The sequence below is a fragment of the Gouania willdenowi genome, chromosome 8 (assembly GCF_900634775.1).
Source record: "Gouania willdenowi chromosome 8, fGouWil2.1, whole genome shotgun sequence".
Lineage (NCBI taxonomy): Eukaryota > Metazoa > Chordata > Actinopteri > Blenniiformes > Gobiesocidae > Gouania > Gouania willdenowi.
In genome coordinates, this window is record NC_041051.1 from 1,748,908 (window position 1) to 1,769,565 (window position 20,658).

The 20,658-nt window shown below is 37.8% G+C and overlaps 2 protein-coding genes across 3 annotated transcripts; one reads left to right on the forward strand and one right to left on the reverse strand.

Annotated features, from left to right (window-relative positions):
• The first annotated feature begins 376 nt into the window (after positions 1–376).
• Positions 377–2,563, forward strand: atp5mf (ATP synthase membrane subunit f). Its single transcript, XM_028455552.1, has 4 exons — positions 377–518; positions 1,983–2,090; positions 2,267–2,383; positions 2,466–2,563. Exons 1-4 carry the CDS (start codon positions 503–505, stop codon positions 2,492–2,494), a joined length of 270 nt encoding a protein of 89 aa, XP_028311353.1. The 5' UTR covers positions 377–502; the 3' UTR covers positions 2,495–2,563.
• Positions 2,564–2,646: 83 nt separating this feature from the next.
• On the reverse strand, positions 2,647–20,222 carry cpsf4 (cleavage and polyadenylation specific factor 4). 2 transcript variants are annotated; one of them, XR_003674653.1, is made up of 8 exons: positions 19,820–20,222; positions 11,337–11,385; positions 10,092–10,246; positions 9,901–9,996; positions 6,151–6,244; positions 5,951–6,021; positions 4,127–4,303; positions 2,647–2,974 (listed from the first exon to the last, which is right to left on the reverse strand). XR_003674653.1 is itself a non-coding variant. In XM_028455551.1 (8 exons), the coding sequence occupies exons 1-8, from the start codon at positions 19,920–19,922 to the stop codon at positions 2,906–2,908; spliced, it is 816 nt and encodes a 271-aa protein (XP_028311352.1). In that variant the 5' UTR covers positions 19,923–20,222; the 3' UTR covers positions 2,647–2,905. The 2 variants fall into 2 exon arrangements, 1 of the variants encoding a protein (XP_028311352.1); XM_028455551.1 differs by having other exon boundaries at positions 4,127–4,294; positions 5,940–6,021.
• Positions 20,223–20,658: the final 436 nt, after the last annotated feature.

Below are 20,658 nucleotides of genomic sequence, written 5' to 3' on the forward strand. Positions count from 1 at the left end.
CGGGCGGGACATAAGCACAATGCACTTCCTTACCACTACTACATTACCCATAAGCCACCGCGCATTACCTATAAGCCATCGCGCTTAAAGGAGCAGGCTCGGGTACAGCTCCTATTTTCGTATTTTTTTGTATTTTCTCATTTCTGGTGATCCAGAACATCACCATCTATCAACATTTCCTGAAAATGTCATCCAAATCCGTTCATAACCTTTCAAGTTATCTTGCTAACAGACAGACAGATAAACGCAGGGTTAAACATAACCTGGTAATAATTACGTGTCTGAACACAAAACTTCCCACACTGTGTGTGTAATAAACACTGGTTATCATCCTATAGCTGTTCACCATCATTAGCATCATTAGCTCATATCTCTCTAAACGGCACTGGTGGTCGCCTCCTTGTGGATCATTTAAATACTACATCATTTCCCAGAATGCATCATGTCTTCTTTTTTTTTTACCCATAATGCCTCTCACTGAGAACGTCCTGCACCGGTCAAGATGGCGGATAAAGCAGGTAACGCTGTTTGTTCTCTGTAAATTGTCGGTCTTCTCCTTTGTAACTGTCGTTTTGTTTTTGTTTGTGAGTGTTTTATGATAATTGTAGGTTTTTCCATCAGTTTGAGTGTTTGTTTGGAACCTGAAACTATTTTAATGCCTGAAGGCCGCACTAAGCCGTCTCGTCTGCTCAAGGACTTTGCTTGTCATTGGCAGGATTTTACACTTCAGTGTTAAACCAGCTTCAGTTGGTTTCTGTGTGGTTTAAACAGAACTACACTTTGCAGTTATATGACGCTATGTTTAGGCCAAATGGAGGAACTCCTACGGACCATAATCACCTCAAGATTTGATTAAAAAAAAAGATTATTTTTTAGTTTCATTATAAACCAGTGTAAACTGATCTATTTCAATTTATATTCCTAGATCACTTACACGCGCTCAGTACCTGTGACTTAAACGCCTATAATTGATAAACGTTTGGTGTGTTCTACAATAGTAGTTCAGGATCCACACATGGCTGTTTGTTTGCGAAACGAAGTGTCTATTGATACGTAATAATAGCCTTGTGACTATGGGTACGTTTTCTTGCGTACTGTGCGTTTTCATCGTGTTAGGATGACCGAGTAGGTGCCTGACTAAAAGATCTCCTTCTGCTACTTTGGGTTTGAATCTCACTTTTGACATATTTTTCATTTTAACATATTTAACACGGCAAATTCCACCTTTAAAAATACTTGTACGAAAAAAAATAAACATTGTAGGGTATTTCCTAAAATAAAAAAATTAGCGGGGTAGCTAAAAATAAATATGAATAGACTGACAGTTTATTCATATGTTTCCGTATCAATAGATATGGAAATGTATGAATATCGTATACAAAATACGATACCGATATTGCTGCCTTGGTTATTGGCCGATACCGATATCATACTTTTATGACTCATTTTGTAGTGTTTGGAATGTTAGAAAAGGCTTGACCAAGTGATGTCACTCAGAACAATAGTCAGCAATAGTAGAGATGAGGAAAAACTGACCCATATATTAACTTATTGGTTACATACATTTTAACCTTCAACATATCTACAGTATTCTATGATTGAATAAATATAATATATTGGACATTTTTGATGCAGTCTGATTAAAATTCTATCTTTGTTTTCTGGCTGATATCGAGACACTCCTAAAACGAGTCTTTAATTATAAAGGAGTCCAAGTGTTTTTTTTTTTATTTTATTAAGTTTTTTGGCATGAAACGTGGCCTGGTTTATAGTCATCACAATGGTATGAACAATAAATGTATGCATGAGTGTATTATTCAACTTTGTAGTTTCATCAAAACTTTAATGTAATCTGAGATTAGAATTATTATTATTTATTTTTTTTGTTTATGTAGAAGCTGCAATTACAGGTTAAAACAGAACACTTGTTTTTTCAGATTGAGGTGATAAATAAAAGTACTGTTGTCTCTGCCTTTGATCAGTTTCCATTGTTGAGAAGCGTCTGTTGGACGTGAAACTGAGCGAGCTTGGATCTTGGCTCGGAGGACGAGACTTCACTCCCAACGGGGTGATCTCAGCGATGGCGAGGGGTGAGAAAACCTGTTTGTTTCTCCTACACATGAATCCTGATTATGGAGCTTCTTAAAGCAGACGGGACAGATGTTGGCGCTCGTTCACTCACATCTGTTTAGGGACTAAAGATAGAATATATTTCTGTTCTTTGTCTTAGTTTCTGCTGTTTTGAATTATTTTTTTCCATCTTCAGGTCGAGACAGATACTACAACAAGTACATCTTTGTGAGAAAGGGAGGCATAGGGGGTATAGCCATGATGATAACGGGCTACATAGTCATCAGCTACGTGTGGTCCTTTGATCACATCAGTAAGTAAAACACCTTTCCTTTGTAGTTCACCATCCTGAGCAGTTTTAATCAGTGTTTTACTGACGTCTCCTCATCCTATAGAGCACGACCGCTGGAGGAAGTATCACTGAGTACCATCACAGCTTCATCCCAGACCCTTCTGCTCTTTGTGGTGTGACCAATAAATACACAAATATTCATGGTGGAGTCGTCATACTTTTGGGTTTGTGGGATTATTGTGTTCGACTAAAAAAAGAAAATAGTGTCACATGAAGGACACAAATCGTACAACAAACTTTTTATTTGTACAGATGTTTTTCCTGCAGCGCAAAAGTCTGTGGGCGAAGTGTCCAACATTCAACAGATGTTCTCCATGCGTGCCTCCATCACCAGTACAAACAGGGTAGAAAACTAGACAAAAACATGTACAATCCTCTCCACTGCTCGTGTCGGGAAAGTGTTCAGTTTCAGAGAATGACACTGAGCTCCAGGTGCAGATTAGCTGCCTCCTCTTCTTCTCACTGGCAGCAAATGCTTGATCCTCATTGGCCACTGAGGAAGGCCAGGTGACCTTTGTTACATTTGTTGGCATAATGGCCTTTCTCACCACACTGCAGGCACAGAAAGAAGACTTTAAAAATAATAGGCCACCAAACAAAATGGAATAAATCACAAAAAGATGTGGTGCAGAGACATTGAGCAGGGTTTGTAAGGCAACACTAACTTTGTCTAAATTCAGCATACTTTATTCAACTTTATATACATTTTAGTCATTGTGACAAATGTGCACTGATTTAATGACACTAAGTTACTAGTTTTTTTGTTAACACAAATCAATAAAGTGGATTTTTATATACATGTTTTGTCCAAAATAAAAAGTATCAGTCAGTCCAAATCAAGGAACATTCAACTATTTTTTTTATTATTATTTTTGCACTTTTAACACCAATATAAAATATCCCAATACAGCAACATTTAAAGATTATGTAAAACCAAAATATGTAGCAGTTTTGTATTGACAATATGCTGTTTAAAGTGTGAATATACAGTACCTGGTTGCATTATAAAAAAATCCCTTTCAAAATAAAAGCACATGGTTTTATTCTTTATTTCAAATGGACAAATCCTTAAGACCAACAATTTAAGAAAGTTTGCAAAAGGAAACCTGGAGCAGGGTTGGTCAATTACATTTTCAATTACATTCACTTACAATTACAGTTAACAGCATTTTTTCCAAATAGTTATTTTTTATCATCGAAGTCAATCACAATTAATCACAATTACTGATCCTGAAATAAATAACCTAATAAATGTTAACCTTCCTCTTGTGTTAGCATCTCTAATGCTAACAGGTCCTAAATCAGCTGTAAAATACACTAAAAACAAATATCTATCATCTCATTTATTTCCTATCTATTGATTACCTTGTTAGGGTTCCTAATCAATGACAATATAGCTTTTAATAGTTTTTAAAATGTGGGAAAGCTTGATATGAAACATTTTAATAATTGTTAACTACACGTGTAGAACATAACATGGTTCCCCAATTCCCAAAATTTCTTATAATTTACCATTTTTATAGAATTTTCATGGCAATTACAATTAAAAAGTAAATTATCTGAATTCAATTATGATTATGACAGCAACTGATTTTTAAAATTACTATTACGTATTAATTGTAATTAATGATGCGATTACAATTGTAATTGACCCCAACCCTGACCTGGAGCAGACCATTGGTACAAAGTGAACATGTGACTCACCTTGTAGCAGGTGACCTGGTCCAGTGGACGAGGCCCTCTGTTGGCTATCGACACGTTGTTAAATGTGTTGTACGGCTGGAATCCGCTCGTCATTTGGTTCTGTGGCCGATGTCCAGGAGAGGAGTTGGTGAGTGGGATGATGGAGAGTGACGAGCGGCTGATGGGGGGCTGTGGGAACTGCAGCGTGAAGACCAGGAAAAGATCAAAAAGAAGCCCAGATTAACATCTCATGGTTTAACCACATGTAGGACGAGCGTGAAGGTATTTACATTGTTTTGGGGCGTACTCAAAGTACTCTATGTTTTCTTGAATCTACCTTGTTATGGCAAAATACAATATAGTAGATAAATAAGTTGTTACCGTCAGTAAAGTTAAAAAAATAATTTCTCTCTTTTAACAGAGACTTAATAAAAACAATCTTAAATCAGTGGCAAAGCAAGTCAATCACCTTTATTATGCACTATAATAATCTCACATAAACCTAACGTCTCTCAATCATGAAAACAATGAAAAAAAAAAATCCTAGAAATTAAAACTATATACAAAAAAAAAACCTTCAATGCTTACAGAACATTAAATCATTATTAAATAAATAACTGTGACTTTAACTTCCTGTAGCAGTGGTTCTCAAACGTTTTAGGCTCAAGTAAACCCCTTAATCTAAATGGTGAATCCATGTACCCCCTTATGTCCGACTGCAACATTTTGCTCAAAATTCTGTGAAAAACAACTATAAAGCATAACAATGGAATGAATGAGTAATAACATATTTGAAAAAATCTCACTTTGTAAATAAGTGGAATGAAACAGTATTTAGATTTATTGATATTGTTTTTATCATTTACAGTCATTTTCTGCATTGTGTGGGACCAAGACTGACTCTTGTATTTTCAGTTCACGTTCTAATCAAAATCATTTCTATCATTATTTTGTGTTTTTGGTGTTATTTTGTGTATTTTGCTGCTGTTTGTCTGGTTTTTTTTCATTATTCTGTACCCCCCCCCTTTTTTTTTTTTCTTTTTTTTTTTTTTTTCTTATTTTGGGTGTTTTTTGTTGCATTTTTGTGTGTTCTTTAAATTATTCCGTGTGTTTTTGGTGTAGTTTCTTTTGTCGTTTTGTATGTTTCTCTCAGTCTCTTTTTGGTGTCATTTTGTGTGGTTTGTTTGTTCTTTTTATTATTTGGTATATTTTTCTCTTATTTTGTTGTGGTTTTGTGAGTTTTAGTATGATTATAATTTCTCATTAAACAAACATTACAAAAACCCCACATTTTAGGCTTTTATTTGTTAATTTTCCTTTCTTTCTCCCTGTAATGCCATCGTGTACCCCTAGGGGTACACTTACCCCCATTTGAAAACCACTGAGCAATAGGATAAGTTTATCTGAGCCTTTATGAAGGTTTTTATCATCCAGGAAGGTTTTTAATTGAATCCAACGGTATTTGGTCTCTTCTCTCTGCTGCGTGTCAAATGATTTTCATTAATATAAACCGTTTTTTACCGAATCTTTAATTATTCTGTCATGTGTGAGTAATTCATGTAATGATGTGATAGGCTGTAAAGAGCAACTTATTAGCTTTCAGAAACTGGAGGAGTTTCTCAGATATAGCAAATGTTAGTGGAGTTAGGGTCTTTTAAATTAACAAGTTCCCCGTGATGTGTTCAGGGTCCCTGGGAAACCCGGACATTTTCATCTATTCATAAAATCCTGCCGGACTGTCCGAACAAGACGTAAAAGGAGGAGATGTCCGGGTAAATCCAGACATATAGTCACCCTATGTATGAGGTGTTTCCAATGTGTGTGTGTGTTGAACGATGGTGTCACCTTGTTTGGTTCTGTTCTGCTGCTGCAGAGGCGGCTGTTCAGAAGCTCCCATAGGGAGCTCAAATCGGGGGCTACAGAGGAACATCTCACTGTTAGACTTCACTGTTCACACTCCAAATACCAAATGTTCAGTATACATGGTTTTAAGTGCAGAGCAGATATTGTGCAGTTCAATAAGGAAAGAAAAAACCATCACTTACTGCATAAATTTACAGTTTTTTCCTTCAGGACAGAAACCCACCAGGTAGTTGACACAGATCACCCTTCGTGTGTGTCTGTGTCTGCAGTCAGGACCTGAAACAGGAAGAGGAATGTAACACAACAGACTCACAAACATGTAGAAGAATAAATGTTGAAGCTGCATCAGAAAGAAGTGAAAGGAACTGTTGGGCTGTGCTGTAAATGTCACACTCCATACTATCCTCTACAAACTCATTGAGTATACACTGTACTATATACTAGAAGTATCGTTAGGATGGTGAGCGTTTCCACTGGAGTATACTTTCAAGTTTACCAAGAACAAAAGCCTGAAGCAAACTGAGGCTAAATATCAACTTTGAAAATTCTGAAAACATTTGAAGTGACAAAGTGACCAAGTAGAATATCAATATTTCATCAATAAAAACTTCTCACATTTCTGAGATTTTTGGAGACCCTCCTTTGTGTTACTAACTAAACTTCCTGTTAACTTCAAAACAAGAGCCCTATTTACAAAAGTGTTAAGAAATTAATGGAAGACAAGAAGAGATGCTTTCATTTTGAAGCCGGTCCCAATTAGGTTTGAGCATCGTTTGGTTTTTAACGATTCTGATTCCGATTCTAAATTTGCATTCCTGTTCTAAACGATTCTTTGATTTGTGCAGGTCAACAGGTCACAGATTTCACAAGATCATTTTTTAGTTTAAAAAAGCCTTCACACAGAACATTTTTATTAATTCACTCAGTTGATATAGTTTAATATGGTTACTGTAATATAACTAGGATATTCAATTACAAAGGTTTCCAACTGTAACTGTAAAAGTGAAACTTTCTGAAATAAAACTACAAACAAGTTGTCATCAGTGTAAAAAACATAGAGCTACAGGTAGATGTGAAACTAAATAAAACAAACCCTGGAACAGTCATGTGACAAATTAATCAATAGTTCTTGTTGAGAATTATTATTATTATTATGGATACAGTGGAAACAGAAACTATAAAAATAATTATATTATGAACCTGTTTATATTGTAGGGAACATATTATATACATACATGTAATTGGAGTCTAAAGACATAAAAAAACACCACTTTAAAAAGAAAATAGACTAATATAAGACCTCTTTACAGTTATTTGACTCATTCTGTGCTTGCGTGACTTGCGGCGATGACGCACTGGTGACATCATAATCCAAGATGGTGGACGACGGCCGACACTATTTAATAAGAGCCTTAAAAGACATGGATATAATGAAAAGAGTGGATGGACAGAGGCATAAACATGTAGACTTTCACACAGACTTATTAAACACACACGGACCTCGGTAAACGGAACAGGCTTCACCGGACGGCAGGCACTAGGACCCAGAGGAGGAGTAAATGCGTCTCCATACTGCAAACACAGGCTGTAATATCACCAGTTTATGATTTTACCAGGGAGATAATATTTATTCATGGTGATTGTTTTCTGGACTTTTAATGGGTTTTTTTTACTAGTGATTAGTTTTTATCTCTCTTCCGGTCCAAACTGAAACCGTGTGTTACAATCAAAATGAAGGTGAAAACAGTTCTCGTGTGTGATCTTCTGTGTTATAGTCATAAACACACAGACTTATTAAACACACACTGACCTCGGTAAACGCCGTAAACGGAACAGGCTTCATCGACTGGCAGGCGTCCCCGTACTGCATGGAGCTAACTACCAGGGAGCTAATATTTATTACTGGTGATTAGCTCCTATCTCCCTTCCGCTCCGCGGTCCAAACTGAAACCGTAGCTGCACGCTCACGCACAAGCACGCATCATGGGACGGTTGAGTATGACTAGTGTGCCCATAGTGTATACTTCAAAATGTCCACATATAGTATACATCCGAGTATTTCTCACTACCGTAATTTCCGGACTATATGACGTGGCTAATTGGTGGATTTTTTTCCAGTTTTCAAGATTCATGCTGCCACAAAATTGTCTGTCACATTAGACCAGGTGGTTTAATGAAAGCATTTACATGAAATTGTTGGAGATCCCACGGAATCATTCTGCTCAGTCATTTTGTCATGATGCACACTCCCTCATCATGGAACAAACACAGAGAAATGTTGTCAGAGAGAGCGAGAGAGAGAACGCTGCGGCAGCCTGTATAAAATAATAAAGTAAAAGTCAGCCAGTTTGTAATAGAAGGAAACTGTTGTGGACTCTGAGGCTGACATGAGGAGGACGGACACACTGAGATACAGGCTGTATCCAGGCTGTTCTGATCTCTGCTCCTTCTACAGTAAAAGTCAGACAGTTTGTCATAAAAGAAAACCATAAAAGCAGCATAAAGTTGCATGTTGGATTTGTCGTTTTTTTTCCCCTTTTTATTACGAATTTTAGATTTTGATAGTGGATTACTTTTGTTGTAATTAGCGCTATATAAATGAAGTTGAATTGAACTGTATTTGTTCGTGATCGCTCCACGGTAGTTCACGGTAAGAAGAACTGATGAAGCTCTGTATCAGTCTGGTTCCAGTAAAAAGTGACCATAAAAAGCTGTAAATGGACTGATATGTAGACGTGGAGCAGTGAGGAGGAGACTTCGGCTGCGTCGGAATATTCCCTCTTATCTCCTTTCCTATCCACTTTTCCATAACCCTGTGGATGATGTCATAGGGTTAAGGAAAGGTGTTAGGAGAGGAGTTAGGAAAAGGCCATCACATTTGTTTTGACAATCAGACACACTTCACCTAGGTGACGTAATAATCTGACGGTGGTGAAGGTTAGTGACGTCTGTCGTGGTGAAAAAAACTACAAATTTCCTAAAATGGACTAAAAGCTAATTTCTAAGGAAAAGAGGTTACCATGGCTACAAGGAATTAAAGGTAAACTAAAGAACATCATATAGAGAATGGTTGATCACACTCACCTTCCACTCACTAATATGAATTATGATTAATAAAACATCATGTGGATAAAAATGTCTCTGATCTCTTTTATTGAACCACAGAGTTTCTGTTTTATATCAGTTATAATCTGATAATGTCTTGCATATAATAAAATATGGGTTTTAGATGATTTATTTAAAGGTGTTCAAGGCATATTATTGCATTGGTAATTTACATGATGTCGGTCATTGTGAGTTTCCGTCAGCGCTCAGGTGTGCGTTCCCCTTTAAATGTTGTCGCCGCAAATAACTGTGGGTCAGCATTATCTCATCTCCTTTGGTAAAGGATGCATCAGTGTTTCCTAGGCTAAAGGAGGTAAAAAAGAAAGCATTCAGCCTCTTTTCCTGAGCTTAAAGAAAATTTGAAAGCTCTTTATCATGGCCAAAGAGCCTTCAACACTTCTGTGGCTGAAGGAACAGTGGATAGGAAAGGAGATAGGAGGGAATATTCGGACGCAGCCTTCATGTGGAGAAGGAAACTTGAAACACGTAAATCTCTGTGAAACCTAACTTGAGTACAGCAGCCCTCCTACCTGCCCGTTCTGATTGGCTGAGTCATGTGAAGGGCACCCTCATCAGCCAATAGGGTGCAACCTATGTTACGCTACGGCCTTCTTGTGGATTATTCTTAGAAAATTGCAAAATTATTTGAATGCGGCCAATATAGCGGTGTGATAAATAGCCAGTAAAATACGGTACATCTTTCCATACTAACTAACGTTATTGCACTACACACTAAATTTGACGTCAGACTTAGTGTGAGTAGTACGTTGGTATGACATTTACAGCACAGCCTTGGTGTTTGGGGTTGAACTGTGGTTGGAGCTCACCGTGTTTGCAGAAGCCTCGGTCGTACCAGGGACAGTCCTTGATCTTGGACTCTGGGTCAATGTGCAGGAACGGACACTCCTTGTTACTGCACTCACCTGTGGAGGGCGACACAAACGTTACAACACATTACCTGATAGGCACACAAAGACATAGAAGAGCCACATTCAAGCCAAGTGTAACGTTAACCAACCAAACTTGGAGTAGAAGTAGCACTCTGGCATCTTGGTCATGTCGTATTCGTGGAGAAACTCGCACTGGTCGCCCTTCTTACAGAGTCCTCGGAGCCAGTGTTTACACACCACCGTCTTCTCTCCACTGATGTGACGAAATGGACACATCCCACCTGGAGCACAACACAAACATCACACAGAAGAAAATAACTCACTAGTTTGGGCTCATATTAGGAAAGTAAGGAATTTCTTTTTATAAAGCGCTTTCCTCAGATAAAAATCACAAAGTGCTGTACAGAACAGAGGAGAAATTAAGACAACAGGAGCAGCATCATCAAATGATAAAAAAGGATAATAAAAGTTAAAAATCCATTTAACCAAAGGCTTTTCTGAAGACAGTCTTCAAATGATTCTTAAAAGGAAAGAAAGAGGTGGAAAATGAGGGAGAAAGAAACCGATCTGAAACTTAAATAAAAATTAAAATCAGTGGTGCGACTCGATTAATAAAATGTAATTAATTAATCTTGATTAATCTAAATTAATCGCTTAACAATATTTGATACGAGAAGCAACGTTTTGCCAATTCAAATTAATTTAGATATGAATGTATCAATGAAACTACTGATAGTGTTCTGTTGTCGGTGCTTCAGTATTGTGGGTATATTAGGAAGTCATGAATTGAGAAAGGTTCCACGCTGGTGTGGGTGCAAAAAAAACCATTAACTGTGTTCATTTCTTTAGTGTGTTATTTTTCTGTAAATAATTAATCGCATTTAACGCGTTAAAGTTCCAGCCATAAATAAAAGTAAAAGGGGCGTCATTTTTTAAAAATTAAATTGCATTTAACATCGTCCTCACTGCACAGAAAGTCTGCTTTCTCAGCAGCACCTGTGACTTACGTTTAGAAAAATAACTGCATGAATGAGTTTGAAAGTTTAGAACACCCATGCACACAGCTATTGAGCTATGCTCACAAGTCAAATTCCAGCCAAGCTGACCCGTTTTACATGCCCATTAATTAGTTTTCCCAGTTCCCAAGCTGTATGTAATCACTGAAAGACTCATGATAACAAAATATAATGAGCAGCGATGAACAGAAAGCCAGCAAACACCAAAGGTCTTTTTAAAACAAACATGAGGACATAGTTTGTTCCCACTGTGCACATTCAAACACGCATTTCATTAGTTTTTTTTCATATTTTTGTTCTGTATTAAAACATTGACAGCGTCCGTGGAGTGATGGACTATTTAATGTTTCTCTTACCTTGACACAAGCTGCTCGCATGAAGTACTCGCACACAGCCGACCCAGACTCTGCAAAAACACACATCACACCTTTAGTAGAAGCACAGTGATCATGACTGTTGGAAGATTTGACAAACCGGTTCAAAAATAATGTAAGGATGGTTTAGTAATAATTCAAAACTATAAAGATAATAAATATTATACAATACGTGTCCTCTACACACAAAGTTGTGTGGGTACTTGAGAGGCAGAGGGAACAATGAATCAACATTATAAACCACTAGAGCCAGGTATCATTCAAATTTCCTAAAACGATTCAATTTTATATTTCATTACTTATATTTCAGTCACAGTACCAATTTTAGTTGAATATGGAAGAGCTCCTCAGTAGAAGAACTCCTGCTGTAGATCAGCGGTGGGTGGCTCAAACACACCTGAATCAAATGAATGGCTTGTTATCAGGTTTCTGCAGAGGTTGGTGACATATTGGTTTCATCCAGGGAAGTATTTCATCAAACCCAGCTCAGGGTTAAGTCCAGGTTTAACCTGAGAGTCGGGCTCCGTTAAGCCGGGTTCTAACTGGAACAGCGGTTTCATCAACGAGAAAACACCTTGGTTACTAGGAGTGTGACGATATCTCGATACGGCGATATATCACGATATATTTTCTTTTTCAAACCTTTTCTGCTTTTTTTCTAAAATGTACAGGTACGTCTTCACAGAAATTATGTCACTGTTGAAGGAACCATTATATTGTTTACTGGAATATTTCACTATAATAGTGTCACTGGTAAGAAAGACCCTATTTATTGTTTACATAAAGCACTATTGGAGATACTTATTCATTTACATTGGTATGTTGACACTTATTTACAGAAATGTTGCACTAAAATAGTGTGACTGTTCATAGGACACTTTACCATAGTAACAGTTCATGGTCAAAACTGCTCCTGACCAGGTTTAAGCAGCAGGCTTGGTTTAATCTGCTGAGTCACTCTCATGAAACCACGTCATCATTATTAAAGAAGTTATTTAGTGATGCTTTAAAACACTCAATAAAGATCTACAAAAGGAAATAATGAGTGAAAAAGACTTCTGTTATACTTTATTTATTTAAATACCGCTTTAATACCGTATTTTAAAAGGAAATTAAACAGAATATCATGGTAAATGTTTTAATATGATTTCAAATCCATACAAATGTCAATAGAATTATTGTCTTATAACATGTTTATTGTGTACTTTATTTTTATTAAGATATCACAGTCTCCATGTGTTCAAACCATCAGTAATAATATATAAGGATACGTTCGAATCCATCGCCGCCTTTTACCACACGGTATAAATGCGTCCAATCATTGATCAGACATTAATAATGAGAAAGATGTGGATATACAGAGAAGGAGGGGCTTCAAGGACAGTCACAGGGCAGCACTAAGGCTCCCAATGACAAAGATACACTATCGCTTTTAAGGGATGTGCGCGCAGTGCACGCAATATGGTGTCAATTTAGTGCCAAAAACCCAAGCACATAAAAACTGTCATCGCGCACAGTTAGACCACTTTCTGCGCGTGCGCGGTGCTTTTTTGCGGATGCACCATTCCTTTATACTCACTCGCTGTTGAGGCTGTTTTATGCTCAACGCATCCGCGAGGTCCGCATGCTCCGTGCGTACAAATGATGCAATTTTTGCAGCCCCGCCCCAAGTTTTTTCTGATTCTGATCACTTCTGCCTTTCTACTCAGGTAAAAGGAGTTTCTCAAGGAGAGTCTCCAGGACCAGAGTTGAAGAACAGAGATGCTCACCTGCTGTAACATAGATGAGTAGATATTGAGAAAGTGAGCGCCACTGTTACAGCCACCACTAAGGACACAGCACATACTGTGTTGTTGCTGACATGCTGGAATCATCCCAGCACACAAAGCTGAGGCAGTCAAACATACAATCTACCAAGTGCTGTATGAAAATATAGAATACAGGTCACAAAGAAGTGCAATTCTTTTCTAGCATATTTTATTTCTTTTGTTACAGTATGTTACAATAAAAAGTATTATATTTCTAATTCACTGCAGTCCTGTATTTTCTTCATTCCTGTTCAGCGTACCTTCTGATTACGTTCTCCTGCCAGGAACAAGTCCCTGTGGTGTCAGGAACAATGACCTGAGATCATTTGGAGCTCAGAGTGCTTTCCTGCAACGGCTAATGTCCAACAAGTTGTTGTGGCCTGCTACCACTGCCCTCCACTCACAGGATCAGATGTGTGTAGAGAGTCTGTGATCCTGGGAGGGATGGAACTGGTTGCTGGGAGTTGGTAGCATCTGTGCTGCTTTAATAATTGTGCAGGGCTTCACAGGCCTTCAGTTTTCTGTGGGTGGAATTCCATTGGTCGTCCCAGGATTCCCCATCGTGCTGCCAGTATGTTGAAGCTGTTCTCTATCATCCTCCTGGTATGTGAGTGGTGGTAGTTGTAGATTTGCTGGGCATTGCTGAGGTTTTTCCTTTAAGTACAGTGAGATGAGGATGAGATGATATGTCCTTTGTTTATCCCACAAGGGGAAATTTGCAGAATTTCAGCATCAGAAAAATAGAAATATATATATATATATATATATATATACAGTACACACATACATGGGCCTGTATGCAGTACAGATAGAAAAAGGGAAAATCATGTTGCAAGTAGGGCTGGGCGATATATCGCAGCTTGTAGTCTGTGCGGTGTTGAAAATGACCATACCGTTAAACTCGCGGACTTTTTTTTTTTTTTTGTAAATATTTTAGTGGCATTATGCACAAAAGGTGCACTTAAATTTAGTGTTGTTTTGAAATGTCATCTTAATGACAACATGCACAAAAGGGCACTATTTGTTTTAAAATATTGTAGTGGCATTATGTACAAAAAGTGCACTTTAATTTTGTGTTTTGAAATGCCATGTGAGTTGCATCCTGCACTAATGTCTTGTTTTGAAATGTCTCTGTGACAATTTTGCACAGAACGTGCACTTTCTGTTGACAATTTTATGTTTGAGCCACTCACTGTTTAATAAATACAGTTATGTCAACTTTGACTTAGTTGTGATATCCCCTTTTTTGCATGAAAGTTTAAAATTGGCATATATTAATGCAGTATGATCAAGATGTTTTAATGTAGACATATAGAATCATCATACTGGTGTGATTTGTGCATCAAAGTGTAATTCAAGGGTAATGCAAAATATCGAGATATATATCGTGTATCGTGACATGGCCTAAAAATATCGCGGTATTTATAAAAGGCCATATCGCCCAGCCCTAGTTGCAAGAAAGGAAATAGCACAATAAAAATAAAAAACAAAGAATATATAAGTATACAACTCTACGAATACTATAAAAAGAAAATGTTTTGCCAATGTTCATGTTATACACAGTACAGATAGAAAGAGGAAATACCATGTTGGAAAGAAAGAGGAAAAAAACAAATTATGTTGTGTTAACAGTTGACATACAAAAACGTCTTTAACATGATCACCAATAGATACAGGATATAGTATACCTGGAAATTGCCGCATCAGGTTTTGTTGAAGAGGAAATGCAGCATCAGCAGGAACACATGTGGTACGGGGACTGTAGTTCCTGGAAGGTTGGCTCCTACAATTTAATGGACGAGTCGACCACCTTCGCTTTCTTTTCCGTCTCCGTAGTAACAAACGACAACACATTTCCTCTTCTTTGAGGAGAAATAGATGTAGACGCAGTCTGGCTGTCGCCGCCATGTTGTAAACAACGGCTACTTCTTCTACTGTACTTTTGTACCGTGGTTGGCATGTGTTTGTAATACATTGCCCCCTGCAGTTTGGTAGCGGAAGCCGCACGAAGTATAAATGCAACATGCGTTGTTTCATGCGGATTCCGTGCGTCTTATTTCCGCGCAGCACGTTGATGCTCAAGCATAAAACAGCCTTGACTCCTTTCATCTCGCGCGGTGTTGTTGAGTTTTGGCATTTTGGGGCGGGCATTGCATTGACGGTCCCTCCTTTCTGATTGGTCACTTTAAATGTCACTTGAAAAACAGTCAGAGCCAATCAGAGGTAGAGGTCATCACAGTGGAAAGTATAATAGGAGCTGAAAAAAATAAATTATATTTTTAACTTAAAACCCATGTATTTACTCAGGCCTTCATGTAATCTACCGTTACGTAATTGTATGGTTTTAGTATTTATAGATTCTTAGACATTATTCTTTTTTAATCCTATTTTGTTTCATCAACATTTTACTGTTGATCATCATTACATACATATTTAATTCTATTTTTTATAATCATATCACTGTTTTATTATCACAGAAGACAGCGAGCGAGCAGAAAGGTATGGCAAGCCAAAAGGGCCAAAAATCGCGTTGATTTTGACACGTAAAAAGCATGCCTTTAAACCCGCAACACGTAAAAGACGTGCGTCATGTCACAAATTACGCGTGTGTAATACGCTCGTTAATTTGATTTCGACACGTTCAAACGTAGAAAGCGTGCGTTGCGTAATGTGATTTCAACGCGTCGACCAACTATGGTAATAAATCCCACAAGCTCCTGATCAGAATAATCAGTGTTCTACAAAATGTAGTCAAAAGCTTTTGCCAAATATTCTGCTTGATTAGCCAATTACAAGATGTTTACCAAATTATACGTCCATTAAATATATGATTTAACTGCAGTTATAATATAATAGACTCCTCTGTGGTAATAAATGTAGGCTATGTGAACCTGTCATGTGCTGTGAGAAAACAAAGCAAATGTGCACTTAAATCAAATATACATGTAACTTGAGTTACTTTAATTGTAACTAGTAATATATTACCACCTTTCACTTTTGTAATGAGTTACACTACTGAGTTACTTCAAAAAGGAATATATTACTGTAATATATTACAAAAATAACTAGTTACTCCCAACACTGCACACACAGTATACAATACTAAAACTGTTTCATTGTACTAATCATGACACTTTCCTTAGACATTGTCAGAAGACATGTGCTTAAGGATACAATGTTTAATTATTAGTTAGAGTTTTTAAAAGTATTATTGGCTATAATAAAGGTATGGTAAGGTGTAGCAATATGTCATCCCATCCTGTCCACTTACAAAAACACACACTAAATGATCAGCTTAATGGGTCAACCTACACATGCAGTTACATTGTATTTCAGTACATCACTGGAGCAGTTTGTTAATAACATTGTAGTGCTCTGGATATTTTGACAAATTACAACCTATATAAGTACGTAAATAAGAAAGTCAATTTTATTTCTACAGCACTTTTCACAGATAAAATCACAAAGTCCTGTATAGGCAAAAATGCAATTAAAACAGCAGCAACATAAAAGGATAATAAAACACAAGATAATTTAAAACAACAGTAGGAACATCATAAAAGGTTAATAAAAATTAAAAGCAATTTAACCAAAAGCCTTTCTGAAAAGCATGATCTTCAGATGTTTTTTAAAAGACAAGCTCACGGAGGATATAGGTTTATCCTCACATTTCTCCAGGAAGTTAAACTTGACAAGTTCATGAAACACTTCAAAGGTAACGCGAAAGGTTTCAAATAAACAAATGAATATATTGTCCATCAACTAATAGTCCATCAAGATGCCCAACCCAAAGACCCACCCCTGGGGCATCCCTGCCCCTGCACAGCAGACCAACCACTCCCGACGCGGATCCCCCAGGGCAAGAACCACAGGCCACGCCCCCACGCACCCACCCAGCCCAACTCCAGGGGAGACCCCTGCATGGGCAAGGTCCCATCGCGCTCCCCCATCCCACCCCCGGCACACGCCACACATCACACACCGGCCCACGTGGTCCCCCAAGTGAGCCAAGGAGGGAGGGGCCCACCGTGCTAGCGACATCTCCGGCGACTGTGCGCTCCAGGGAACAAAGCCAAAGCGCCCAGACGGGCAGGCAACTTTCTGTAGATGCTCCCATTGCATTGTTTTATTGTCTCATTTACATTGAAGAGTTGTTTGCTCTATGTGACCTCTAGTGCAACATTTCTGTAAATAAGTGTCAACATTAGGGTTGGGCACCGAGGTTAGGAACTGGTTCCGTACGTCCGGTTCCAGAATCATTACAAAGTTGTTTGCATTTCGATTCTTTTTTCGATTCCTAAATGCCCGCACTAGTTTTTTTTTCTCGCAGGGTTTGTATAAGATGCATTTAGAACGTTACTGCAGTGTGTGTGTGTGTGGCTACGGTTTCAGTTTGGACCGCGGAGCGGAAGGGAGATAGAAACTAATCACCGGTAAAAAAAAAACCCAGTAAAAGTCTGGAAAACAGTCACCAATAATAAACACTATCTCTGGTAAAGACAACAACTGGTAAAATGATAAACTGGTGATATTACAGCCTGTGAATGCAATACGGGGATGCACTTACTCCGCCTCTGGGTCCTAGTGCCTGCCGTCTGATGAAGCCTGTTCCGTTTACCTTGGTCCGTGTGTGTTTAATAAGTCTGTGTGCGTCTGTGTGAAAGTCTGCATGTTTATGCCTCTGTCCATCCACTCTTTTCATTATATCCATGTCTTTCAAGGCTTTATTAAATAGTGTCGGCTGTAGTTCGGGCCGCCGCCATCTTGGATTATGATGTCACCAGTGCGTCATCGCCGCAAGTCGCGCAGGCGCAGAATGAGTCAAATAACTGTAAAAAGGTCTTATATTAGTCTATTTTCTTTTTAAAGTGGTGTTTTTTTATGTCTTTAGACTCCAATTACATGTATGTATATAATATGTTCCCTACAATATAAACAGGTTCATAATATAATTATTTTTATAGTTTCTGTTTCCACTGTATCCAGAATAATAATAATCTTTCTCAACAATAACTACTGATTGATTTGTCACATGACTGTTCCAGGGGTTGAGTTTGTTTTATTTAGTTTCACATCTACCTGTAGCTCTATGTTTTTTAGACTGATGACAACTTGTTTGTAGTTTTATTTCAAACTAATTCTCGAGAAAAAATGTCTTTGGGGACGCCAGAAATCAAAAAAGGTTGGGAACTACTACACTAAATACTGTTTATTATTTCCACTTTTTTACAAAATTAGATTCTTTAAAATGTGTGTTATCATCACTCGTTCAATCCATCATTACAGGGCTGTACACTAAATTTTCCAGTGGTGGCACTGGTGCGACTAACTTTCTCAATTGGTCACACCAGCACAGAATTTGGTTGCACCCTTTTTTCATTGAGCAGGGGTGGGGGGAGTGTACAGCATAGCCACGCATGCTGATGAATAATTGACTTAACTGGCGTACCGTAGTTTTGTATGAAGTAAAGATTGACAATGACTTGAGATATTTGCAAAATGTTTTAATGTTTTAGTGTCAATATTAAGTTTTTCTGCAACAAGCAGTGGCTGAAATAACAGGTTATTTATTTTATATTATTTTAAAAGAAGACGTAACAAATAAATAATAAATAGTCACTCATACGCACTCACACTGATGCGACCATATAAAATTTTCATTCGCACACAAAAAATAGTCGCATATGCGACCAATTTGGTCGCAGTCTCGAGCCCTGCATTATGCTCTATAGTTGTTTTTAAATAGTTTTCTAACCAAAATGTTGTAGTCAGACAAAGGGGGGACTTGAGCCAAAAATGTTTAAAGTGTTTATTTGTACGGTTGCCGTACAGACAACCCACGGTGCTATTGGTACGGTTAACAAAGTACATGTACTTTGCATTTTAGGATTAGTTTAGGGTTAAGGTTAGATTATAACCCATTATCATAAATTTTAGGGTTAGGATAAGATTTAGTCTTAGTCACGTGACCTAAATTGGTCAAATAGAGGTGCTGCATATGGACAGAAAGTTGGTATATTGATACGGCAACCGTACGGACAGCCACTGCCAAAAATGTTGAAAGTGTCTATTCGCACAGTTGCCGTACGAACAACCCCCCGGTGCTATTGGTACAGTTACATAAGTACAAGTACATAGCATCTTAGGTTAGAATTAGTTTAGGGTTAGGTTATAACCACATATCACAACAATTTTTAGGGTTAGGTTTAGTCTTTGTCACGCGACCTAAACTGGCCAATGACTGACCAATCACGTGACCTAAACTGGCCAAATAGGGGCGCTAGAATGTCATATTGATACGGCAACCGTACGGATAGCCACTGCCAAAAATGTTTGAGAACCACTGTAGTAGTAATACATGTTTCATTATTTATCCATCTTATCTATACATAATAGTAGTATTTTTTAAGCCTACACATCTATTCCAGGACATTAGATTAACGGAGGATCATCCAATCATAGATAACCTGTTGCTAGATTCTAATTCTACCTTCAGAGGAATTATAAAATAGATCATATCTGTAAAGTTTCCTCAGTACAAAAGTATTTTGTCCACTTAATAACTGATTGTTATTGCTATAGTGTATCCACTCAGTACCATTCCGTTAACATCAGTGTGTGTGTGCTAGCTTGTGCTAAAACGGCTAGCTTCACTTACTGTCCATGCCAGGGAAAGGCAGCTGCTGCGCTCCGAGCTGCTGTTCCACAGCGAGCTCCACGTCAAACTTTAGGTGGTCCACGGGGGCCAAAATCTCCTGCATGTTTGCCGCTCTGTCCTCCCCCAAACAAAACCCAGGTAGCTTTAAGTCCGATGAGTTAGCTTCCTCATTAGCCGGCTAACACGGCTAACGAGGGGGTAATGAGCTCCAGCGACTGTCAGCTAGCTTAGCAATATAAAACCTCGAGAATTGTAGTAGTTTTTAGCTTTAGAGACAATTGAAACGCGAGCCCTGCGGTCTGTGAGTTTATCTTTTACTTGGTGAAGCATCAATTATATCACCGTGTTGTTCAAAGCCTGTACGCGCCGCACATTGACCTCTGACCTGAAAGATTCAGACAGAACTAACCGATGCCAGAGACGCCTTAGCGCCTCGCTTCTCTAACATCTTTATTTTTAAATTTTTTTTTTTTCACAGCATCAAAATGCAATTTGCTGATGTCATCCAACGATTTAATATTTTTAATATCTCATAGTAATTAATTAAAGTTAAAAACGTCTTAACTGAATCTGGCCAAAGTACAGCAAAATACATCGTCTGATGTCTTGCACAATCACTAATTCGACAAGATTTGTACTTTTGTGCCATCACATATTTTTCTTTATATGGATGGTGTAAGTGATAACTTATATGAAGTAAATAAAAGGCTTGTCATTAAGGCCTAATGATATTTTTTTGTAAATGGAACATAAAATCCACTATTTATTTGGGGGTTTAATTGGTATTGTATTACATTGTTACAAAAAAGAATGTAAAGTGATAATTGCTGAACATCTGC